At 33.2% G+C, this 27,873-nt stretch overlaps 1 protein-coding gene across 1 annotated transcript; it reads left to right on the forward strand.

The window, feature by feature from the left end:
* The first annotated feature begins 815 nt into the window (after positions 1–815).
* Positions 816–27,709, forward strand: LOC126831742 (activin receptor type-1). Its single transcript, XM_050562394.2, has 7 exons — positions 816–932; positions 18,494–18,603; positions 19,406–19,592; positions 19,823–20,140; positions 22,069–22,689; positions 23,518–23,648; positions 24,460–27,709. Exons 1-7 carry the CDS (start codon positions 878–880, stop codon positions 24,808–24,810), a joined length of 1,773 nt encoding a protein of 590 aa, XP_050418351.2. The 5' UTR covers positions 816–877; the 3' UTR covers positions 24,811–27,709.
* The last annotated feature ends 164 nt before the right edge of the window (positions 27,710–27,873 follow it).

Genomic DNA, 27,873 nt, shown 5'->3' on the forward strand with positions numbered 1-27,873 from the left:
TATGTGTACAGCTGAGATTCGATATAAGAGTAGGCCGTAGCGCCGCTGTCCGGGCACAATTCTCATAGCACACTGTATGGCGTATGCCTGTCGTCATTAGCCCAGTCGGAGCAGACAGTGAGACGCTAAACCCCAATTTATTTCATTTCGTGCACGACAATGGGCACACTAAAGTACAGAACCTCGTTTTTTTGTAACATCTGAACTATCGGATAAGGGGAAATCACGATGGAAAATCCTGAGGAAAATCGGGGTGGAAACGGGGATCGAACCCCATGATCTCCTGTTAATAGTGTTAAGTAGCGCTTAACTTTCGGATCCACTGCGGCTAGCTTATGTTTTATTTTGGTTTTTTTTTTAAAGAACACACGCTAAATAACAATTACGGGTTGCTATTTTTACTGATTGCCTTACAGGGGAAAATAAGTAGCCTATTGAAATTATGATCCATATCTGTTATTTTTGTTTTGTTTTAAATATTTAAAAATTGTGAATAAATTGTTTGGTTCTTCGTGATCAATAGGAATGGGAATGGTAACAATTAGTTTCAGTCTAAAGGGATGTCGGGGAAAATATATCTTAATAGAACATTTTTGTGGACATTTTCACGTTTGTTCTCAAGCGCCTATCGCCTTCAGACAATTGTCAAACAATTCGCACTCTTTTTTTCCCTACTTCACAAACACGCTGCATTTCAATGCATTGGTCTTTGAGCATACTTCACTTCTAAGCACGGTATGTCATTCAATAGAAAATCATTTCTTTTCAGCCATTGCTGTTTGTCGACTGGCTCACTCACTTATCTCATCAATATTCATGAGGTCAAAGCCAGGCCATACTCTGTGTTATTGAAGTTGAACATAGTAATGGCGGCAGAATGTCTTGCTTAAGCGTGTTGTGTTGTGTTTTAGCCATAATTTCTACATTATATGGTGAGTAAGAGTTTTGATTTTTTACACGGAGATTTATAACTGCTATGTACACGATTCCTTCATAATTTTTGAGTTGGATAATGAAGATGACGATTAAAAATCACCGCTGGACATTTGTCGCCGTTGAGGCGCCGTTCAGACTGTCTTGTTATCATATGGTACAATGTATAGAAATGTGTAACATAGTAGGTCTTCTCTGACAATCGTAGTGGGGCTTGTTCGTATTAAGAGTAAATAAATGAAAAGAAAACCAAGTATAACACAACTTACAGTTTAATATATTTAGCATGGTTTACACAGAATGGCATTTGCATTTATCTGAGGAAATATAAATCGGAACAGGCTAATTTTAAGAGAAATGTGCCCGTCTGTTGTACCTTTGGGAGATGTATATTTATTCACCTGCGTGCCAGGTTTTGGGGCATTACCAGGTTCATATAACGTTTATTACTATTAGAATAAAATCACAAATTCTGTTTAAAGCAATGGTCTTTTACACCAAGAACACACTTATCTAAAATAGGTTACATACATAATCATAATGACTGCAAATCTTATCAAACGTGACAGGTTTGTCAAATGATAAACACATCTTCGGTTTGAATGACTTGGTTTACTGTTTGGTTAAACATATCTTTGTTCATACCATGAATTTGATTAAAGTCTATTCTACATGTAATTAAGTGTCAGTATGCTTGAATGGTTAATTTACAAGTAATACATATTTGTGAAAAAATAAAAAAATAAACAGGGTTTAATGTCCTATTTTTCTGGGCTAATGAAGACGGGTACATATGGATTAAAGATGCATTATGTAAGAGCTGAATCTGCCTATTGCCGTTTTTTTTTCTGGCTTCAAATGTTATGAAATTTATTATTTACATGTAAACATTTATTAACATGACAGAATCAACTTTTTGGGCCATGGATGCCTCCATTTTTAAGAAGATTAGAACACTGCGGCCATTTAAGAGTTTAACTATAAAATAGATAAATGAGACATAGTCTCGATTTTAAAGTACCGATAATTAACAACCTATGTTACATTAGCCTAAGACTTGCCTTGTTATCAACAAAATCAACTGAATAGTTTGTTCAACTCGTAAATTGATAGTTAAAAAGTCAACATCTCGGAGGTGAATTGAATAAAAATTTCCATACAATCTAATTTGAGGATCTCTGTACATGTAACGGTATAGGCTAATAAAAATCATGACAAATCAAACAGTAGGCAAAGAGCCGCTTTTATGTAAACCTATTAATTGAATAGGATCAAAAGTAGGAATAAATCAATATTAATGGAAAATATAAATTTGTTGACACTGTTAATGTCTCATAATTTATTGATCCAAAAGTGTGATTGATCCATTGAATGTATAATGCAATATGCATGCATTGATATGCCATTGATTAAACTGTAATTCTTACAGTATTTGTTACCTTTGTATTTTTGTAATGAAGCCCATCAGCATGACATAAAACATATAACTTTGTTAGCCACATAGATATCAGGGCTGGCCACGAATAAATTGATGGCGAGCAGATGACTGCTCACGCAAATTTAGGTTTGGGCGAGCAAGGCGAGCAATAAAAATTGCTCACGCAAAATGTTGTTTGCGTGAGCACACGTTTTGTAACATTGTTTCAATTTAAAATCATAAAAAAATTGCTATTCCTGGCACAAAGTTTGCAGTGAACATGTGTGACCATCGCTTTCTGTTTTTGACAGTCATACGTACTCTTCTTTATTAAAACCAATTTCCGTATGGATTTCTTCACCCCACGAAATAAATGTGGATAGGGCAATCAGGTTGCCTTTGGCCATTATTACGCTTAGATTGAAAATTATACGACTGCACAATGGAATAAAAACCGAAGTTCTGATAAAATAGGAAATACCGATAAATATTAGTTTGAAACGTGTTCATTTAGCGTGAATGCCAAATGCCGGATGTAAACATTCTTTACTTTAGACTCGATTATCACGTGTTTGTTACTGGTGTTCGTGGGAAAACCAGTCATGACGTTCAGGTCTAAAGTGTATTTTTAGTAACACAAGTTGCGAGTAACTTTATTACCCAATCAAATTTCAGGAGGAAATGCCGCGTGCAGCTGGGTGAATCTCAGTTTGACAGACGAATTTATGACGTTATTGACATTGTTGGGTTAGTTTCGGCAATAAACTTGTCAATATTTTGATTATTTTTACTGGGTTTTCTTAAAATTTTGCGCGAGCAACGAACCGCTCGCGTAAATGTAGATTTACGCGAGCGCGAGCAGTTGCTCGCGTCTCGTGGCAAGCCCTGGATATCAGTATACAGTTCTCCTTACAATATGTAAATTTTATAAAATAAACAACAGTTACTATTCTATAGGATATCCATGTACAGGTTACATCATATTGTATGAATTTGGCAAACTGTGACTACATGTATATTGTATACATGTACTTATAATGAGAATTGATTTATAGCACATTAATTGTATGCAATGTATAATACATGTACATGTCTTTGGATGATTTTGTATACATATCGGTATTAAATTATGTACATCTTATACTAGTAAGTGCAGGAGGACCGCACCACACGCAAACACTGGCAAACAGATCCTGTAAGAGAAACCTGTGCACAATACACAAAATACACATACAACGCAAGCAATCATCAACAAATGTATCAAATCAAGTGAATGGATGGGGGAGAGTGTAGAGTATTTTTCATTAGTTAAAATGGCATTTTGTAAGATTAGATACAGAGCTGACAGTTCTCGCTATGATAGTTAAAATGTAGATAATGAGAAGAGAATATACTGAAAATTTCTTCACTCTGAACCTAATTTTAGGTTAGCCTCGATCGTCATTACTACCATTGTTACGATAATAAACAACGTCGCGATTACCCATTTTTACGGTTATTTCATCCACCGTAAAACGTATTCAAATCCAATAAACGTCCCAGGCATCCGATGGCACCTAGATTTGATTACAAATGATCTTGGCAAATTAATTAGATAACATTTAAGGCCTAAAGAAAGGCCTGCAATAGGCAGATTTAGCTCTTGCATAATGCATATTTAAGTACTTTCAATGTATTATTCTTTATATGGGGAGAAAATGTCTACATTTGCTCTATTAATTTATACATTTAAGCTTCCCATGTACATGTATACACTGTTCAAATGCTGATATATACATTTATCTTTCCAGAGGTCTTTCTGTGATTTACTTATCGAATGTTGTGCACACAACAATAGGCATCAAATACTGCCTGTTTATATTGCAATGTATTTCTCTTTATTTTTTGATCACACTTGATTTCATTTTGTGGCATTGTTTTCAACACAATTTCCAATTTATAAGTCTGGATATCCATATTGTGAGAGCAGATGTATAATTACATCTTCCAATCAATGTATGTCACTTGAATACAAGTTTACATGTACATTGTATGTGAAAATGCTAAAAATAATAATGCTGGAACTCTCCCCTGGTCCCCAGCCACCCTCAAAATAACTATAAAAATGTGTAGGGGAGTAATTTCATTTTAATTTACTGTGAGCTGCAATGACATCACCGTAATTAAAAAAAAAGAAAAGCATTCTCCATTTTAGTATACAAGCATAATGATTTCTGTCAGTATTGATCTAATACATACATGTACCTAGATTTGTTTACCACAAAATGACCCAATATTGTTGTGGAAAATATTACTATACCCTACAGTAGTGTCACTCCAGTTCATTTAGGAAAGTATTTTATTAGCTGGGTAATACAAGTTTATGACCCTTCTTTTCAAGATGAAAATAACAAGATTATTGTGTAGGAAAATAAGTAATATTTCACAGTTCAATATTTACTATGTAGACCTCCTATTGCTTATGTGATATATACTATATAATACTGATGTGAAGACTGGTTTATCATGTAGATCTAAAGGCCAGCCGTATGTCAACAACCATCACAATCCATGCAGAGATTTTCTTTCTTACTACTCACTCAAATTGACCTCCTCCATTAACTCCAGTTTATCAAAAACATACTTAAATATATTCAACTAAAGATACATAAGGATGAATTAAAATGGATTAGCTAAATATATTCAACTAAAGATACATTAGGATGAATTAAAATGGATTAGCTGAATACATGTATATTCAACTAAAAATACATTAGGATGAATTAAAATGGATTAGCTCAATGTAATATTCTCATAAAAAAAAACGATCGCCCAGACCAAACACAATAATTTTCTTTTCCTGATTTTGTCATAAAGCAATTGAAATAATTTGTCATAATTCGACCAAAATCTATTGTTGATATGACATTAAATAACCAAGAAAGTAGGCCTAAATGTACCTGAACAATGGTGGAACCTGTAGTTTATTCATAAGGAATAAGAATCTTTGTTTAAGCAAATTTGTCTCATTAACTCCTTAACACCCTAACACCCTGTTTGATCCAAGATTAATCTAAGTAATTCCACTGTATAAATTGACATCTTTATTCTTTGTGTCAATTCAACCAGATCTATAAATAAAAGGTTTTAAAAGTAATGACCATTTCAGTAAATTTTCTGAACACTGTCTGTAATAAGGAGTTACATGTATTGTAATTGAAGTATTAAGTGTGACTGTGTGTGGTCATTAAACTAGTAAACAATAAGACCATTGCTGATCAGCTACAACTACAAGGTAGTTTTACAAGTTTTAATATATACCATTTACACCTAGTTTATGGCATCTGACTACAGGAGTTTTAAAAGCACTTGAGGTTAGATTTTGTACAGTTCAGTATTCGGTTTATGACAATCAGTACCAGTACTTTGTTTGTGAACGTCACTGATCCCTACTTTTCTGCCAAAGTATAATTTTTCACACATTAATATACATCCCACAATAAGATGTACTCAAATTGATTATTTAATATTTGATTAAGAAAACAAATCCAAATATCAACATTAATTAAGGGGATTGTTTATATCATCTGCAGATACCGGATTTTGGACTTTAAACTGATTGGTCGAGACTTTGGAACACAATAACTATCCTAATTGCTCAAGGTAGAATGTTAAAACTTGGTGTGGGTGTCTATTCGATGAATGCATTGATAAGCGTTCTATCATGCGAATTTTCAACTAATGCTAAGTAGAGATAAGCAATTATACATGTAACTATGGTTTTTATTGGGTGAGAGTGATGAAACTCAGAGTATATCAGTACCTTGACTCAGTTCGATAATGAGAATTTTCTGCTTCGGCTAAGTACATGTACATGTAGCGATAAGGAATTTGATTGGTCAAGATTTTAGAACATAACAAATCTGCTTTTAATTGAGGTAGAATGTTTAAACTTGGTGTAGATGTTCATTATGTGAATGTCTTAACTGAGTTCAATGATTAGCATTTTTTGCTAAAGCTAAGCAGAGCAAAGCAATTGGTCAATGCTTTGGGACAAGATAACTTTGATTCTAACTTATGGAGAGTGATGAAACTTAGTGTAGAGTTTCACTACCAGGTACTTCAAAACCTTGACTGGGTTCGATCATGAACATTTTCTGCTTAGACTAAGTGTAGATAATCAGTTTGATTGCTTGATACTTTTCAAAAAGATAAATGGCTTGTTTACTTTTATATTGTTTCTGATCTGGAGGTGGGTGTTATGAACCACCCAGTTTTTCTTTTCAAAACTTTCTACATACAACAATCAAGTATTTTTAAAGTGGTGCCTTTTGTTGTTTAATTTTTTTTGGTTTTCTCTGATACAAGTTAGGGGTGGGCTACTTTTCTCAAAATCTATTCAATATTTTGCAAAACTTTATGGAACAACAGCTTTTGTCAATGTGTGTGTTTGTCAGATCTGTCTGTCCATTTTTTTTATCTAGTGTAGAAATCGAAAACTATGGGGATTATAGTGCAGAAATCGAAACTTATGGGCAATATAGTACAGAAATTGAAAACTACGAGGCATGTACATGTAGGACTACAATTTACTGAAGGATACATGCAGCTTTTGTTTTATATTGTTTTGGGAACTGTATGAACAAATTCTACCCAAAAAGCTGATGATGCAAAATTCGTAAATTATGCTAAAGTGCATCCTAATTATTTTCATAACTCCATTGCTAAATAACCAGTTAACCAAAATTAGTCTGAAATAAACTTGTGCTGTAAAAAAAATATAAGAAAAATGCATAGTGATATACATGTATATAAATCTATATATAAATCTGATATACATGTAAGAGTAAAAAAAACTTTTATTGTTCGTCAGTTACATGTAGAACATCATCAGCATAAAAGCACTTTGATGTATCTGGCCCCCAATTAGTATTATTTGTAAACCGAACAGACGGCTACATGTAGGCCTAAGTATGAAATTCTCTGTTGACTCTCATCCAAATATGTTGATGTGAAAGCCAGACAGCCGGAGGCGGCATGTATCTGCTGGTTTTGTGTTTAGTCATGTGAAAAACAGCCCAAGCAGAAAACCATATTTTATTGATAAGTGATTAAAAATAAGTTAAGATCATAAAGCGAAATTCACATATTCCGTGTAATTAAATTTTTTCCAGACATATGACTGTTTATGCCATTATTTTAGACTTAAAATCCAAGAATCCACTTGTATAAGTGAGGAATAGATGAATTAAATAAAAATTTGATATTGATCAAACACTTAAATATTTTCTATTTTTCAAATAAAATAAAGTGAGGTCGCAATACATGTAAGTATTAATAGATGCATTAAATAAAAATTTGATATTGATCAAACACAGAAATATTCATTACTTTATGTTGATGTTAAAGATACATTACATGTACTGTATGTTCGAGCCAAATCTGCCTATTGAAGATCTTTCTTTCGGCTTTCAATGATATATAAATCATTACACATTTATTTACATTAATCATCGCTTTAGCCCATTGGATAGCTAGTGATTTTAAATGGATTAACCCACAATCGTCATTTAATAATTTAAATTAAAAACGAATAATTGAGACTTTGTTTATTATCGTAGCAATGGTACTTGACAAATCGAGAAAATATTTTAAAAACTTATTAACACTCATAACTTTACTCAGAATAAAGTAATTTGAATTAAATTTCCAGTATATTAAAGATACATTATGGGAGATTCGATAACGAGTTGGCAGTTCTCACTATAATAGTTAAAAACTAGAAAATGTAAAGGCAATTTGCTGAAAATTTCATTCAGATTGATCCACTATGAACCGAGAACTAAACGAATGAAATTTCTGCCTAGCCTCGGTCATCATTACTAAAGTCAGTACGATAAACAGCATAGTCTTGATTATCCATTTAATCGTTAAATCGAGAAGGAAAGTTATGCAGTAAATTGGCTCACAATCCACTTACGATCGCAGGCTAGCGATGCCATGGAGAGTTGATTATGGTCTGGATAAGTTAATTAATGTCTAATTAATAATTTAGATAACATTTCAGGCCTAAAGAAAGACCTGCAATAGACAGATTTAGCTCTTGCATAATGTATGTTTAATTTTTTGTTACACTGTACCTATTTTTGAACTATTAGCCCGATCCACTCTTTATCTAAATCTTATATAATCTTGTAATCTATATATATATTTGTGACTGTCGTTTGTTTGTCTGTCTGTCTTTCTGTCTGTTCGGGGTTGGCGGCTACACTAGGTCTGCCCCGAGTCTGAAATTTGGGGTATAAGGTTACCTCGGACCGGGGAGTAACATAGGCCAGCTGGCGTTAGTCTACCACTTCCGGTTTCGGAGTTATGATCCCCGAGCGAAGTCTGTCTGTTCGGGGTTGGCGGCTACATCTGCCCGAGTCTGAAATTTGGGGTATAGGGGTAGCTCGGACCGGGGAGTAACATAGACCAGGTGGTGTTAGTCTACCACTTCCGGTTTCGGAGTTATGACCCCCGAGCGAAGCCGGGTATCCTGCTAGTATTTCATAAAATGGTAATGTATTATGTTATAATAAGATTGGGGTTCATGTGAGTGTTCTGGCTCATTAACATGTCAGTATACAAAATAGAAATGATTATTCCCCACCTGGTATGTTCTTGTTCTAAAAGATATCCCAGATTACACCTGTACTACCATGACATTTCATACTTAGTCTCCTCTATGTTGTTTTTATTATCAACTCATGTAGTTGGATTTCAACCATATGACAATACATAAATACAATTTTGTCAGCAACAGATATTATTAATACAAAAACAGTCAGCTTCTTTTCACAAATGTCAAATTTTGTTGATTTTTGGAAAGAAAGTTTTGTGATGGTAAATTTACTGCAAAGAAAGTAATCCATCTTCTTCTGTCAGTGCTCAATTACCAGCACACAGTGCTAAGAGGTATAGTGAAGTTGATATGTATATGTATATCTCTGTTACCTCTGTATTTGCAGGGCCCCAGAAGATTCTTAACAATTTGACCATCTTCATTAACATTATCACAATACACCAATTGTTCTATAATAGAAACTTATAATGACAAAATAACAAAATATGTATGTATCATGACAAAATACATATACTGTACATGTACATGTATGTCAGTAATCAGTATCATGACAAAATATATCAGTATCATGATAAAATATGTCAGTATCATGACAAAGTATGTACATTGGTATCATGACTAAGTATGTACATGTACCGGTATCATGACAAAAAATATGTCTACCCTTCTCTCTCCCCCCCCCCCCCCAACACAAACACACACACTTCTGGTAATGGAGAAATGAAATCTATGAATCTGCCAATACTTCATAAAAGTATTTTTTAATTACTCGAGATCTTGAGATGCTTTTGTAAAATTAAGTTCTTTTAAGATCAGACATATTAGTGCATATAATTTGCCAATACTTGATACAAGTATTCTTTAATTACATGTAATTGAGATGTGTTTGTAAGATCAGTTATATTAGTGCGTACAATTGATTGATTTATTAATATATACATTGTTTATTGAGTAGTGGAGAATGTTGCTAATAACAAAACACTTAGAATTAATGACAAGTAATTTGGTGACAGAGAGACGCAAGGTATCAGACTAATAATTCAATATTTTACTGTACATACATTGTAAAGAGAGTGGTAGAGCATAAGATTTATATCAGTTTGTGAGAAGATATTTTCACTAAGATAAACAGGTGTCTGTCTAAAACTCTCTAATAAACGTTCTTCGTCTATAAGAAAACAACAATAACGCTTTCTTCATTCTTTAGAAATTAATAATAAAAAGAACATATTTAATAGATTACAGCTCTGTAAAGCGATTTCACACCTACTGCTAGTATGTCAATAATGTGTGAATATCATGTATAGAATTTTATTAAAAGCCTCTCAGTAGGAGCGACTCATTCAAATATAATTTCTATGGCCTTCTAAGGCTTATACCTCTATATATATATATCTACAAACCAATATCTAATCGCAATAAGACCCAAAAAACCCAAAAGACTGTCTCCGTTTAAAAATAACGAGGCTCTTACAAGGATTCACATTTTGTTTCATTGTCTTTGTTCATTCAAAGTTTATTTGATACATCAAATGTGATGGACAGGAGTGTTTATTTTTAGTTTATTTCAATCTAGATTCCTACTTCTAAGATGATATAAAAGCTATTTTATTTGCTAAGATTTCAAATCGCAGACATGATGTACAAATAGAAATTACTATTTAAATGTACATTTAGTAAACAAAATTGTTACTTGTTAGATTGTGGGATTAAGACTATATGTAGAGGTCAGTCTTAGCAATCACATTGCTGGGTTGTAGCATTCTGAGAAAATGGATGAATAAAATTAGGTTGACTGCAGCTTAGTGATGTTGATATAATATATGTAGACTATTTCTCAAACTATTTTCTGCATCATTACAGGTACATGTACTAAATGCAAGCACTGAACTATAGACATATTTGTAGTTAATAGTAATAAGGAAAAAAGGTCACTTGAATCTCTGTCAAACCTTGTGGTCTTAGTAATTTTGACCACAGCTTTTGGCGTTTACAAAGACAATATTACAAAATAATCAATTCTATTACATTAATAATGAATGGCCAGTCTGTTCTGGGTTATCACAGATAAATTTAAAAACTCTGTCCAATTTTTTCTTACATGTACATGTATGTGTAAATCAAAAGACCAGTTGATCAGGATTTAGTAGATTTTCATTTTCATTACCAGTAGTGAGATTTTTTAGGACAACAAGAGGCTCTAATCGCATTGTACTTGGTAAGTTAGCTATCCATGACATTAGATAAGAATTAAATGAAGTTTTCTGAACCCTGATTGATCCTCAGCAAATTTGTATTCACTGTCAGAGTTGCTTTTGAGGTGAGACCAATACAGCGTATAGAAATGTTTCAAGAAAGTAGAATTGAAGTCGAATGAGAAGTTCTTTGTGATGTTTTATATGCTACTATCTGAAAAGTACAGAAAAAAAAAATTCCCCTGTTGAATGTTGCTCTAGGTGTCATGCTGAATTACTGACAGGAGAAAATCCAATATAATTTTATTGATCGGTGTCTCGATGTACACTGATATTATTTTAATAGTCCGCGAAACGACGACCATGCATATATGAACATGTCTAATGTGTGTTTTTCGACATGTTGTGAATTATATTGTGTTTGTGTATGATTCACCCATTCATTGGTGGTTCAATACTGTAGGATATTTGGCAGACAACATGTTTTAATACGAATAAATCCTCGAAATTAAAAAGTAGATATGAATAAATAGATGTACTTGTTTATGATACATGTCAATTACATGTATCAACCACTGCTTGGACTGATTTATTGAAAAATCTGATTTTATTAATTCCACCTTAAAGGAGCTAAATCGCTAATATCTGGGATCTAGAAATTGACACAAATGGGTAGCAACACATATGATAATGTAATATGAATGTACATAAACTGATTTACATTCAATCATTTCTGTTTTGCTGTAATTTCTAATCAGTTATGTTTGGCGAAATAAGCCAGAAGTCTCAATTGAATTTCAATCATTAGCGTCTGGTTATTCCAGTCTAAACCGATGGTATTTATTCCGCATGCTCTCCAGATAAGTATATAGCGTCACCATTTGACATGACGTGTGGAATATGTCTAGCCTCGTTCTTTGAGTCCCTTGTTCCAAATGGCGCTGAAACGCATTGTGGTACACGATTTGTGTACCAATGGTAAAATGTTTGTTTTGTCTTGAATATTGGATATCAGAAGCCCATCTTTCCCCGTAAGATCACAATACCAATGTTGATTTGAATTGACAAATAATTTGTGTTTCCAATGTCGAAGATTTTTGATGATATTGAGTTAAGAGACTTAGCTACTTTAAACTATTAACTCGTCTGAATGCGGTTGTCTTAACAATGTTCCTGTCTACAGTTTCATATTGAAATACGTGAAGTCCATGATCACTAATAAAATACATGTATCTATATTTGATGATTTATAATCTCAGATAAAATAATAAATTTTTTAGGGTAATTATTATGTTAAGAGCTTTATTCACAGATTGGTCAATTGTACAATCTAGGTTCTGAATCGTTTTTTGGGGCACATATGACTTTTACCTTCTCCAACAATGAAGATGTACCAAAGTCAAAATGCCCTTTTAACCGGGTATATATGAACAATTCTTTTCTAATACTGGATTAACATCAGTAAATACCAAAGTCTAAAAAATAAAATTAAATATCAAATAAAGACTACTTAAAATACATGTACATTTATGTCTGATACATTAAGAATTTTAAAAAAAGTCATTTCAGATTGCATCAATTGCATTTCGGAAAACAACTCTTTATATATACATGTTACAGATAATAGGGTAGGTTGGAAGTTAATTCAGACAAACCGCTTTTGCACTAAGATTGGAATACAGGCACAGACCAACCATTTTAACCATTACAAATATAACATTAAAACAAAATAAGTGGAATTGCACACTATTGTGCTTTTTCAAAACCACATTTTTGATCTTTTCTATTGTTATATGTGTTTGGAAATGATGTTTTTCTTTAAATAAGACAAGGTGAAGGGTCACCTGTCCAACCTCGTGGGTTTTCTCTGGGTCCTCCAGTTTCCTCCCACTACTAAAGACCCCTATGCGCAAGCGAATTATTGAAATAAAATTGAACCATGTTAGTCCCGAAATGACCTAGTTTGTGTCGAGTGGATGTTAAACCCCATTTCTCTCTTTCTCTTTAAATAAGCATTTCATATAAGGACATACAAATAAATTACAATGGCGGTAATGTCTCTGCCAGAGATAAGATGAGACAGACAAATTTAGATTATATTACGTTCTTTGAGTTTTTTATAGTCCAGACTCGAGACGGGAAGGGTAGTCGCTTCACCTGTGTTTAAATCAAGTTAGTTTGTGCGAGTACGAAGACCAGCTGTGCAAGGGGTGTGGATACGATCATGCCACTTAACTTAGCACCCACATGGCAAGCAAACATCACAGATAAAGCAAGCAAGGTAGAAATAGGAGTTCTAACTTTGTGAGAAATCGTAGAATACTTTATATATAAACTATTTATCTAGTATGGGTTTAAGGTTTCTTTATGTCATTTTATGAGACATTCCTACCATACATGTTAAATGTTGTATGGTAACTTTTATTTTATACTGTCAATATCTTTGTAGAATGAAAGTGTTATTTCATCGTGTTACATGTATATCATACATTAATACATCTGGACTAACATGTAGAAATGTACAATATATTATTTCACTCTAATACAAATTAACCAAAGTAAAATTTATGCCATAATGATTGCAGAATAGCGTTTAATAAATGATTATTGATGTTAGTGCATATAATTGCATTGTGTGTTAATGCGTGATCACGATCAGAAATCATTAATAATATGAACTTGTACATCAGGTATATCATTTGGCGTACAATTGAATTATCCAGAACTGTGCACCATTACCTGTTTACATTGAATAATAGACATGTTCAAATTGGGTGTGATCCATGAAAGACTAATTAACTAACTAGTGTTAATTCAGGTGTTAGCGAGAATACAGTTATAAAGTCCACTTAACATCTGTCCGACAGAAAGTGATGTATTTTCCTAGCAATAAAATAACTTTACCAGCTGTAGAGATATTTATATTACAAACTATAGGCTATCCATATATCTTTCAATTAAGTGCTAACTTCATAATATTGTTAATATCTGATCACGGTGTATATTTATATATTAACTTAGATCTAGGATTTCAAAGTGATTATCAGTTATTCATTTTGACATGAAACAGATCTTTATGCCTGTAGATCGTTAACAGCTTAATGCTTAAAGTGACAACCTAGCAAAATTTTACATTGTTTAGTAGATTAAAGGCTCTATACATGTATATCACAGACTAAAGGACAGATACACTGTATAGACTTACAAACATATGCAGGTACAAACAAATTTAAAATCGATCAAATATCTTAACCTCCCAGCAATAAAATTTCAGTGTAATAGCCCATCCAAAATTTCAAAATTATCATTATGTAGTCAAAACATGTATTGTTTCTTTAAGTGTTTTTAGTCAAGAGTTTGCAGCAAAAACTGTACATGGTGCAAACATTCTGCCAACGTAAGTGTGGTTGGCCTCCGTGGACCTATTTATGAAATGAAAATTGGGTCATTTTTGACAAACAGAAAGTGTTTAACGGATGGGACAAAAAATAATCGCAGATTGCCCATATTGCGTTTATTTCTCAACGCATCTCCATCTTCCTATAGGGGCTTTGACGGACAGTTTTTCAAAATTTGAAAGTTCGGCGGATTAGTTCTATCATCAAAGATTTGCGAAAGTTTTCGCGTACATGTATCTCCGTTAGTATTTGAGGTATCAAGTTGAAACTTTGCAGGAATACAGAACGCATTGATGCCTTCAAAATGGCATGTTAATAACTTTTTTGGCTGCTTCTGGAAATTACCGTGGCCTTCCGTTATTTCCCGAACATGAATAGTTTTCTCCATATTAAAAATGGACTAAAAATGACATATGGTGGTGTTAGCCCCAGATATTATCTTTCATTTTTAGAGATCTTGTTCCATAATATTTTTAACCGTTTGGGGCTCCATATTTGATTTTACAAAAAACCTTCAAATCAATATTCAGTCTCCATTTTGATTCCGATTTTCGAAAACTTCCTTTTGTTTTGAACCTAAACCAAATGGCAATGAAATTGGGTTTAACGTCCTACTGTTCTGCTCCAAACTGGGCTAATGAAGACAGGCATATGCCATACAGTGTGCTATGCGAGAAATTTTGCCCGGACAGCGGCACTACGGCCTACTCTTATTTTGAATTCCATCTGTCAAGGGATCTTTTTCGTGCACGTCTATGTGTAAACGGGACCTCAGTTTTTTGTCCCAGCCGAACGACTAGACAGCTGTACTTGTCAGTCCCTCCGTTCTGCATCACTGATGAGGGGGAACCACGCTGGAAAATAACAATTCATAGAGAGCCAATTCTTGAATTTTGATTTTGTTTACTTACGGTTTAAAGAGTTCAAAATGACAGGTTTTTCCACTTTTATAGGTATTGGATCTTACTATACTCAGTAGTGCATGGTGTAACTTGATTGTTGTGACAAGCCATGACCTGACATACCGAAACATGTCAGTACTCCTTCAGAGTTCTAGTTATTGTTCTATTCAATCTTTGTGATATTCACCAATTTTCATTGATAATTTCCAAAATTATGATCCTTGAATATATGCATCTCCCAATTATTATCAGATCTTTTAAAGCTTGTATATGTTGTCTAAATTCACAAGAGGAAAAGACACAATACATTTATTTTACAAAACCGTAAAGTCTTTGTTCATTTTCAATTAAAGCTCTGAGTACAATCAGAAAGAAAATAACTGTAGGTACATACACACATGTTGATGGGGTGGGATGTAAATGCATTAAACTTTGTTTAAAGTTTCAAGTACAGTTTTAAGTCTTAATAAAACAGAAATAAATCTGCAGTAAATTTCATATAAATAAACAAAAGTTTTTGAGAAATATTGTTTAAAAATCGTGATATAAGGGAAGACTGACAGCTGTTCACCAGTATATGTGGATGTATATTAGTTGTATTATAGCGAGGATTCCTACAGAGAAATTGGCAGGAGCAGTAACAGTCTGTTAGGCCAACTATAATAAATACCTACATCTAAATTATATCATATACATGTACGAGCATTAAAAAATGATGTACTTTTAGATTGTTTATTCCAATCTTGTTAATAAGTCTCTTTTTTTCCATTAAATTAAAAAAACTTAATTATTATTCCACTTGCCATTTGAATAGCATTTCGGATGTTTGTTTGTTAAGCGTAACTTTCATCACTAACTCGTGACTGACATTTAATCAACTTAATTTATGGACTTGTTGCAAGACAGAACAAAAATCAATATATTGAATCTTTTTCAACATTGAGGTCATCAATTCTCTTTCTAAATCCAACCTATTTTCTGCCTGTAATACCCATGTCATATACATGTGAAAACAATACCCTTTTATAGAAGTGTTGACATGAAATTTATATTTAATAAAGAAATATGAAAATAGTATTTATAGATGATGATGCTTATCATATGTTTGAAAACGAATGATTTTGATGAGATTTTGTATAAGTTTTCAAAGATTAATATTACCAAAGATAAAGGAGTATATGAGTGTTTTTAGTAAGGCCTAATGTAAACACAGTCTGCTAGAGGGAGATCATTATGGAAATTTGTTCCAGATTTAACGATGGTCTGAATAAACTTTCTCCTGGGGTGAAATCAACCTGCTTATAGATCTGAAATTTAACACATGGACAGTAGATAAACAAATTAAAATATCTCTTGTTGACTTTAAATAAACAATGGTAGATATATATGACTCCCAGTACCAGTATTAAGCGCTTCCTCTTATCTCTAGATAATTATTTACATTCTTTACCCTGAATAATACTATTTAACTCATGTAGATAATATTGAGAATGTTATACATATATATTATGATGCTATTCATTTAATCAAAATTAAATGATTCAATTCCTTGGTTTTTTGATGGTCATTGAGTTTGATGACTTACAGAATAGAGTCTGAAATGATTCAGCTAGGTTTTGTGGAGTATTTAACGTTTTGTAAAGGTTTTTGAGAATCTTCGTAGAGATTTCTTTCTTGACATACATGTACATGTACCTTACACATGTACATGTTAAACATACTGTACATTAATAAGTCAAGAACTATTACTCATCCACCGATATTTTCTCAACCTTTCTATAACTGCTTTGTCAAAAGTGACAATAAATTGTAATTGAAATCAATTAAAAAAAAAAGTTCATTTCATTTAGCATGTTGATTTGTTTTTGTGGGATGACACTCTGTATTTGATGCAAATTTTATGTCTGTACTTAAACTCTGTGTTGAGATAGAATCGATTTTGTGTTGACACAGTAGCCAATTAAAGTTCAAGCTAAAATTATTAAACAATCTGGCCAATATTCAAACTAAAAGTTCAAAACAAAACATAAAGATACATTATGTAAGATTTAGATAAAGAACAAGCCATTCTTGCTATAATAGTTTTAAAGTAGATGATGTAAAATGAATAATTATTTGAAAATTTCATTCAAATTACTCTATTGCAAGCGAAGATATTAGCCTTTGAAGGTTTGACAGACGTGTGCAATAATTTCAACCACTTGATTAAATCAAAGTATCGCTGAACCATTCTAATCTATTTAATATCGGAGAAATCTGATGCCATCGAGAGTTGATTAAGGCCTGGATCAGTTAATTAATGTCTAATTAATAGTTTAGATAACATTTCAGGCCTAAAGAAAGACCTGCAATAGGCAGATTTAGCTCTTGCATAATGCATGTTTAATCATTCAAAATAACACATCAGATCAACCCAATTTAACTCTTTATTTTGGCCTAAATCAAAGACGCCTTGTATTATTATATGTTATGGTAACCATCAGTAAGTTTTTGCGAATAAGGGCCCATATTTATATGCAATCAGAACGTTCCAACTATAGTGTCACGTACATATATTACATACAGCATTGGCGATACCTATTTAATTGGTCAGTTTCAATAAATTTCTATGACGTGTTACGAAACATGGATACTAATGTATTAGAGGTACATGTAACTGTCAAACATATGTGACAGAGCGGACACAGCGAATCATGTAGGTAGTCTTTACCATTGTTACTATTACCAGTAGTACTAATTGTTACCACCACATAATCCTAATCAAGCACGTGCACGCTGTACCATAAAGTCTGTCATTGAGTCAACTGGCGTGGTTTCGAATCCCCGGTTGTACGTGGCAAGGAGTAGGGTCGCCTGTCCAACCTCGTGGGTTTTCTCCAGGTCCTCCGGTTTCCTCCCACTGCTAAAGACCCCTACTGGCAATTGAATTATTGAAATAAAAATTAAACCATGTGTTAGTCCCGAAATTACCTAGTTTTTGTCCAGTGGACGTTAAACCCCATTTCTCTCTCTCATAATCCTAATCAATATTTTTATATTTTCAGGTTTTCCACTTCTGTCTCAAGATTTTAATACAAGTTTGGTGTTATTTAAATGTAGATGTTTACCGATACATAAATGTGATGAATTAGATTACTGTGAAACTAACATAGAAGTAAGTTTTGACTTATACAGGAATATAATTCCTGCACATGAATTTACCACCAATTGTAAAGTGGTATCATGTGTTTCAAATTGAACCTTGTGCACAAAACACACAACAAACTCTTCTTCAGCCAGTTGACAGTATACTGTATCCTCTATATATAATGAATCAAGAGTTACATGTAACTAATGTACTTGGAACTCCAAACTAGGAAAAGAAATAAAATGGGGTTTAACATCCTACTGTTCTGCTCCGAACTGGGCTAATGAAGACGGGCATATGCCATACAGTGTGCCATACAATTTTGCCCGGACAGCGGCACTACGGTCGAATTCCAACTGTCGAGGGATCTTTTACGTGCACATCCTATCCAAACAACTAGACAGCTGTCCTTGTCAGGCCCTCCGTCCTGCATCACTGACAAGGGGGAACCATGCCGGAAAATCAGGATGAACTTTATCGGACCAATGCAGGGATCGAACACCTGACCTCCAGACTAGCGAGCCAGCGTCTTACCCACTTAGCCACCATGACCCCCTCCAAACTAGGAATCAGGCAAAATGAATGATATCCAATAATTTATTACCATGTACAAATACAGTGTATGTTAGTGTATGATGCCAATGTTCTAGGGATAAAGTTATCAAACGAATGATACAGACTGTCATGAAACATAGCAACCCATTGATTTTCAACGATTTCCGGTAGATTTGACAGGGTTATGACTTTTGATCACTGAGAAAAAATCTTGTGGCAGCTCAAATTATTTTCTGTTTGCCAAGTTATTTATTGTTCTATATAATCGTTTCAGTGTTATTCTGCAAAGACAAAGGCTGATGGAAGGATACAAGAGAGTAAAGGCTGTTTTGGCCGTGATGACAGCAGTAAGATGTCATGTCACAGTAAAAATCATGTTGGTGCTGTACGATGCTGTCAAGGAAACTGGTGTAATGAAGACATGACAGCCACTCTAGCACCTACACCCAGAAAAAGAGATGGTATGTTTGAAATTAATCATCATTGATTATAAAAAATTGACGGTAAATTGTTCAAATACACTGGTAACTTTCTATATGTAAGTTTCAATATGCCCCTCCATTCAAATTGAATTATAGTGGAGTTCTTTAGTGTCGCCTTGTTCCTATTTCATGTATCATCGCTAATTTTTAAACCAAGTTGTTTGTTACTGTTGCTTTCAGTCATTGTAAAAGTTGTATTTTACTTGCAGAGACGTATTCTTCGCCTGATGTTCTTGTTACCCATCTGCCATTGATATTAGCTGTTATTATTCCTATAATAATAGTAGCCATACTAATTCCAATCATCGTTGTTGCTTGTCGATGCCTCCACAAACGACGAATGGATGAACTCTTTCAGCGTGAGAGAAGTCTCCTGGAAGAAGAAGATGGCATACGAGCAACCCAAGTAGGGGAGAGTACTCTTCAAGAAATATTAGAACAATCGTGTACATCAGGAAGTGGTTCTGGTCTACCATTTTTGGTCCAGCAGACTGTAGCTAGACAAGTCCGACTTCATGATTGCATAGGTAAGCTAATTTCTGTAATTTCTGTGTGCTTTTTAATGAGCATGAACTTACTTGGGTAACACTTAAACAACACCAGCTCGGTAATGGGTACACACTTTACAGCATCAGTAATAGGTACACACTTGATCAACAGCATCAGTAATAGGTACACACTTAATCAACATCATCATTAATAGGTAGGTATATACTTACATGTAATCAACAGCATCTGTAATAGGTACAAACTTAATCTACAGCATCAGTAATAGGTATACTTAAAGTTGCAATTTCATATTTTTAAGTTATATTTTTAAAATTTATTAAAATAAAGCCTTAAAATAGATGGTATCTATAAACAGTCCTACCTTGTTAAAGAATAATCCTATTAATCCTATAATTCACTATTGCCAGTTGAGAAATTGGCAAAAATATCATTTTCATCTTCAAATTCCAACGTTTGAAGATAACTACTCCATGGTGGAGAATAGAAAACAAGGGAGGTAATTGTGTTATTATTTCCGGTGTAAATGAGTTTTAAGTGTGAGAATGACGCCTATGATTGTATAATAGTGGGTTGACAACCTATTGAGCAAAAGACATAGAAATGATTATGTTTTGACTTTCTTAGAAAATATGAAATTGTAACTTTAATGGCATTGCCATGTCTAAGATTCGCACTAACTTTCCAAATTATTTCTATGTGATACTTTAGTACCTGTTTCCTTTACCCCTAAAAACATAAATCATCAATAGAAAGAAACGTTCACTTCGTCTGATACGAGCGTAGGTCAGGATAGTCAGTCACAGGAAGGGTATCCCTGACCTTCGTTGATCTAAAAATAGTATTCAGATTTTTTTCGAATGTCGCGGAATGTCGTTTAGGTCATTTTCGGTATACAGCAACTAGACTAGAGGGAATTCCTTCGATCTCGAATAACCAATCTTTTTGACAGCTGCTGATAAAGAAAAAATGGCTGAATTTGTTTTCTTTGTTTTTGTGGGACGAAGATCTCATATTATTTTGATTCCTTTCAATATTCACACATATTGGATCGTAACTACCTAAAATATGGCCCCTGATTGTACGAAAAATATGCTTTTAGCTTGTGGTCACTCTAGAAGACACAATTATTATCCAATTTAAAAAAACATTCACTGTTACACCATATTGTTTGTTGAGTTCGAATTTCGTGCAAATCGGGCCAAAACTGTGGGACAAAATGGTCGCCCCTTTTTCGCAAATAGTGTAAAAAATATGGTATATCAAGGTTGTGGACCCTCAAGAAGTCACAATTTTTATCCAATTTTGATGAAACTTAGAATATATCTTTATATCAGTCCCTCTCGATATTCGTGCATTTCAGGCCATAACTTCCTAGATTATGGCCCGTGATTTTACGAAAAAATCGCTTTTATTTTTATCTTGTTTTCTATCTTTTTCTTGAAAAATGTGGGCATATCTTGCCTGGCAATCGCTGATAAGTTGTACACATTGACTCTTCTATGATCATACAACAACAAGTCATTGACATCCATGATCTCCAGTTCGACGCTGCACACAGACATTGATGGTTAAGAAATTTCTTAGAATGATAACTTGTCCCAGGAGTTTAAAAGTATTGATTCTAAATAATCAGCAGCACAAGGATGCTTTTTCCGCTTAGTATTAAGCTTAGAAATAACCAATAACCATGCTATTTTTTTGCGGGAACTGAAAACTAGCTATCAATTTTTATGAGGAGTGTGAGGTCAGCATCTTTGCTGTGTAATATTTACAGGATAATAAACCTTTTGGCATGTGTCAAATGATTGCCAAATGAATCAGGCTGAACGCAAAATGGGTAGTATAATGAAAATAGTACCCAAATAATAACTACTGTAGATATTAGGCATCAACCATTATATATAATTTCAGTGCAGTGTATAATATTTTTCTTTGATTTTTGTAGGTAAAGGGAGATATGGAGAAGTATGGAAGGGTTGTTACCATGATGAAAATGTAGCCGTTAAAATATTCTCATCACGTGACGAGGCCAGTTGGTCCAGAGAAACGCAAATCTACAATACTTGTTTACTGCGACATGAAAACATCCTTGGCTATTATGCTTCAGACATGACCTCACGTAATTCTTGCACACAACTTTGGTTGATAACTCATTATCATCATAATGGATCTCTTTACGATTACCTTATTAACCATATTCTTAATCATGAACAAATGGTAACACTAGCCCTTACTGCCGCAGCTGGCCTCGTCCACCTTCATACCGAGATAGTTGGTAACCATGGAAAACCTGCCATAGCCCATAGAGACATTAAATCAAAAAATATTTTGGTCAAAGCGAACGGAGAAGCCTGCATTGGTGATTTAGGACTTGCCGTAACCCACACACAAGAAGACAATAAATTGGATTTTGGACATAATAATAAAGTAGGAACCAAACGTTACATGGCACCAGAACTATTGGAGGAAACTTTAAATCCACATTTCTTTGATTCCTTTAAATGTGTGGATGTTTATGCGTTTGGTTTAGTTTTATGGGAGATTAGCAGACGTTGTGTAACAGGAGGTGAGTACACAATCTGATTATGTAGGTAGTGTTTTATATCTGGTTTTCTGAAGTTGAGAAATATCCAACATCAATCTGATTAAAACACAGATCTTATCTCGTTTAGTTTTTTTATAGTTCAAATTTTTGTTTTACTTGTCTTCACTACACCAGGATCTGGAAAAGTTGTTAAATAACCTGCATTTTCGGTGATGAGAGAGATTAGCCAATCAAATGGTCTGTTGAGTCAAGTGGGTAGATATTCAAAAACAAAACAAGGCAAAAGTCGTATTTCCGAACAGCTACTTGGAAAATAATCCTGATTAGTTAACCAAATGTATGACGTCGGGACAAAAGTTGCTCGTATGACACCAGGCAACCCCCCTCCCCCCCCTATAACCGGTCAGATCTTCATGTAGTGGAGGCCTTCGAAAGTATAAAAAAATGAAAGGAAATATAGATCTGTATTTTAATCAGCTTGATCCAACATGTACTCGTACACTACTACATGTATGTGTATAACATCTTAAAGACAGTTGTCTTTATAACATTTGCCTAATGATAAAATTCATTTGTACGTCAAACATGAAAGGAGTAATTACATGTACTGGAACATGATTCTGTAGTATGGGTAAGATTTGATAAGAAATATGATCTCACTTTATAAGCCATATTCAGAAGTCTGAGGTTTCTCTATGCAACAACTATAACTTTATTGTACATGTATAGTGTAGTGACAGATAATAAAATTGTTCTGAATGGATACCGGTATCTGCTTTTGTGAAATGGTGGGAAAAGTAAGAATTAAATTAAATTGTGAAGCTTATATAAGATATGTGAATTTTTCAGGTTTTGCCGAAGAATATCACATACCCTACTGGGATATGGTGCCCAGTGATCCTAGTTATGAAGATATGAAAAAAGTGATTGTCACAGATCATCAAAGACCGAGTATACCCAATAGATGGGCTTCAGATGAGGTAATTGAAATATATTTAAATGGAATTTAATCCATCATCTGCTTCGCTATTATTTACAATTTTTATATTCACCCATATTTAAAGATGCATTATGTAAGAATTAGATAAAGAGATGGCCATTTTTTGCTATACTAGTTTAGAAATAGATAATGAGAAATGGCTATATTGTAAATTTCAATCAAATTACTTTATTCTAATTAAAGTTATAAATGTTTGATGTTTTGACCGTGTGAACCCTCAAACGATGAAAATAATAATCTGATCTGTATGAAATTGTCTTGTAGTGAAAAAGTGCCCCAAATTATATACAAATGAATAAATATGCGACAACCCTTGTTGACCGCTCAGACGCTTTAACTGCTGTGGGTGTATGTTTCGTTTCCTAGCAACCTATGAGTGTCAATCTCTTAAAGATACATTAATACATTATCCTGCTATAATAGCTCTAAAATTGATATTGAAAAATGAAAATAATGAAAATTTCATTCAAGTTACTGTACTTCATTCTGAGCCAAGTTGACACTGTTTGTAGTTTTGACAAGATGTGTGCAATGTGGTAACCAGGGCACTGGTATATTCAAGACTTAGCCTCACTTTTCCATATTTAAATTAAATTTTTAAATGGCAAACCGTTCTAATCTAGTTAAAATCTCAAGTATCCGATGTCATCGAGAGTTGATTATGGTCTTGTTTTGTTAATAAATGTCTAATTAATAGTTTATATAACATTTCAGGCCTAAAGAAAGACCCGCAATAGGCAGATTTATCTCTTGCATAATGTATGTTTAATGGTCTTTCTCTATATTTACAGATTTTAATGCATATGGCTAAATTAATGAAAGAATGCTGGGCACAGAATCCAAAAGCTCGTCTTCCAATGTTGCGTGTGAAGAAAACACTTGGATCTCTTTTAGCAAAAGCAGAAAAATTGAATGATGAAAAGATAAAAATTGCACCAACAGACATTCTTAAAACTGAAAAATCAGAGCCTTTAAAGATAGACAATTTTTCAAATGATGTGAGCACGAACAATAACAACACGGTGAACAATAACAATATAAACATACACACACCATCCAATACACCACAGGAAAACAATAACAGTAACAATATAACAATTATAATGAACAATAACAATACCGAGAGTAACAGTATATGTTAATAGTGACAAGTGGTTGTGATATAAATGTTGTGTGTATATATAGTGTGGGGTATTGTTTTAAACGTGAATTATAACGAATCCGCTACAATATGGTGAGGATTAATAGTGTGTTACATTGTATATGTGAATGTTCCAGGAGTAACAATGTTAAAAAAGTTGTCTATTTAAGTTATAAAAATGTCAACTCCACGTACACAATGATTATGCATTTCATAAAGTGATGCCCGGAAATTTAAAACAGAAGTGCTGAAGAGTAACAAATATACATTTTTGCAATGTATTTAAGTCATACAGACTTTGTCATAAATTATCCAAAGAGTAATGAAGATTTTTACATTGTACTTCATCATACTAGACAAGAACTGACATCACAATTCCAAGATGACTGCAATGATGTCATGCTTCCTGTGGCTGCAATGAGATCATGCTCGGTTCCTGGTCCTCACTTCAGTACGCTCATACTTGTTAAATTCTGTTACTTTTATCGTTACGTATCAATGGACAAGTTAACGATGTTCAGACCATGACATTTAAAACCTATGATATGTGGAATGTGGTTGTAACATACAGGACAGTTTTAGGTTGTGCAGAGAAGTGTATTGAGATATAAATATAGAAGCAGCAGTTACTTCATATAAAGAAAAGTTTTGCTTTCATGTAGATTTTTTGTATAGTGCTGATCTGCCTTTTTGCTACATGTTAAGTGTTTTATTTTGTGGTAGTCATGTTCAGTTTAAAATGTGAATCAAGTAGATTTGGATTTTAAGAATTATAATATTTTAAAATTAATAATTGGCTCATTCATAATTCTACTTGAAGGGCCAATCTCAATTATATTTTGGAGAATACAACTGCTTAATTTTGTGTTAAAAGCCCTTAAAATCCTCTACCTTACGGCCAAGCAACTAATTCAATATAGGTGATACATTTTCAAACAACTTAAACCCCTCCATCTTCATCTAGAAATTGAGAGAGGTGTTCCAATCTGTATTATACTGTGTCTGGATAAAACTAAACTTTTATTATATAAAAATAACGTGTAGGTGAAATTTACCTTTCGTTATCAAGTACAGCACATGAGTCAAGCACTGTATAGACCTCTAAAGGAATGGAAATAGATTATCAGGTCACCCAACGAAAAAATTGACCAATATCTTATAAGCGGTTTTGACATTCACGTCCAGACGACTCAATATTTTAAGCTGAAATTTTGAGACAGGGTAAATACACCATTCCTCTATATTTTGGCGCTTAATTAAATTTGATACGTACACAGACTTTATTTCTGTGACTCTGTTAAAATATTTTCTCTATAAAATTAGATTTAATGCGTGAACTTGATACTGTATGTAGACTGAAAAATGTAGACAACTTCATGTGGATAGAAATTGAATTAAAAATGTTATGCCTCTACGATTTTGTCTGCTCTCAGGCCAATTTTTTGAATTAAAATCTACTTGTCATATCTCTAATTATCGTTGAGTGGATTTTAAACCGCAATGCTCTCTATACTGATTATTGATGTACATGTAAATACAATGTATATGAAATGAATTCCATATTGATTTATCACATACAGCTGAAAACTAAGAATTTAAATAAAAATATAAAGTAAGTCTTATCAAGAATGTAATTTTCTTGTAAATATCATTAAATAAATGTATAAATAAGATGTATATATTGTAAAGATCATTAATTATATGAGGCATCACTTCAGTAAAGTGATGATTTTATTTAGAATTTGTAGAAAGGGTTGTTTTAATTTTACACTGTATAATTGAATGAATGTGAGAATCTGAGATGTTGTTACTATGCCCATATTCTACTGTGTATACCATGGTTGTTTCACATTATTGGCAAATTAAAGCATTTTTGTTTCTTTTTTTTTTAAAAAAAATGACTTTTATACAGTGGTAGTTGAAGTTGTAATTGGCATCTATTGTTTACCATTACAGCCGCCACAAATAAATTCCTTTGTTTACCAAATGTAAAGTTGTGTGATTTTAGTAGAATTTCTGTCGATTACATCCAGGATTATTTCTCAATTACGAACATGTAAGGAAATAGTGATTGATGTAAATAGAAGGATCTGCTGATCACCAACCCAACATGTAGAGTGTGGGTACACTGTATGTCAGCTAAATCCAAACATGTAGAGTGTGGGTACACTGTATGTCAGCTCCATCCAAACATGTAGAGTGTGGGTACACTGTATGTCAGCTCCATCCAAACATGTAGAGTGTGGGTACACTGTATGTCAGCTCCATCCAAACATGTAGAGTGTGGGTACACTGTATGTCTGCTATATACAAGTATGTGTGAAGTATGTGAGTGTTATCTGTCTCATAGAATGAAAGAAAAATTAGTAGTTATTTATTTTAATTCATCGTTCAATTTTATGCCAAAACATAAAATTACACTTGTGTACAAGTAGGACTTAATCTATTTTCTAGTATTTTTGGTTCAAGCTGTATATACATGTAATGTTTCTTTGGCTTGAACTTAACATTAAATTTAATCAAATATGTTCACCCTCATCCCATACATCATTCCTTCATTAACCGTGTCAGATAAATTTGGTACGGTTTCAAAACACGAGAATTATTACAATGTTTTTATATGTCAGATGGTAGCATATTAAAGATGGCCTTAATAGATTTTCAAGATTTTTGTGCCATTTTATTGTACTTAAAAACTTAAATTTATATTGTGAATGAAATACATCTAATTCTAGGAATCAAAAACATTAAAAATTATATGAATAAAGTTACTTAATATACATATATGATTGAATGGATTTCGATGTTCTGTCAAATGAAATAATTGTTAGATAGAATCTGTACTATCATGATTATTATATTGTTTAGTAAATTAATAAAGAATAATTTATTGAAATAGATTTGAGTTTGTTGGTGTTTTGTTTGTTTTTAGCTTTTCAGTAATGTAGAGGCGTTATTGCATTTTCCATGACAATATAAAACCTCCCCGACATTATTGTCAAAAATTCAAGCAATGACCAATGATATACATTGGCCATTTGTCTCTAATAATTCTCAGATCATT

The sequence above is a fragment of the Patella vulgata genome, chromosome 9 (assembly GCF_932274485.2).
Source record: "Patella vulgata chromosome 9, xgPatVulg1.2, whole genome shotgun sequence".
NCBI classification, from domain to species: Eukaryota; Metazoa; Mollusca; class Gastropoda; family Patellidae; genus Patella; species Patella vulgata.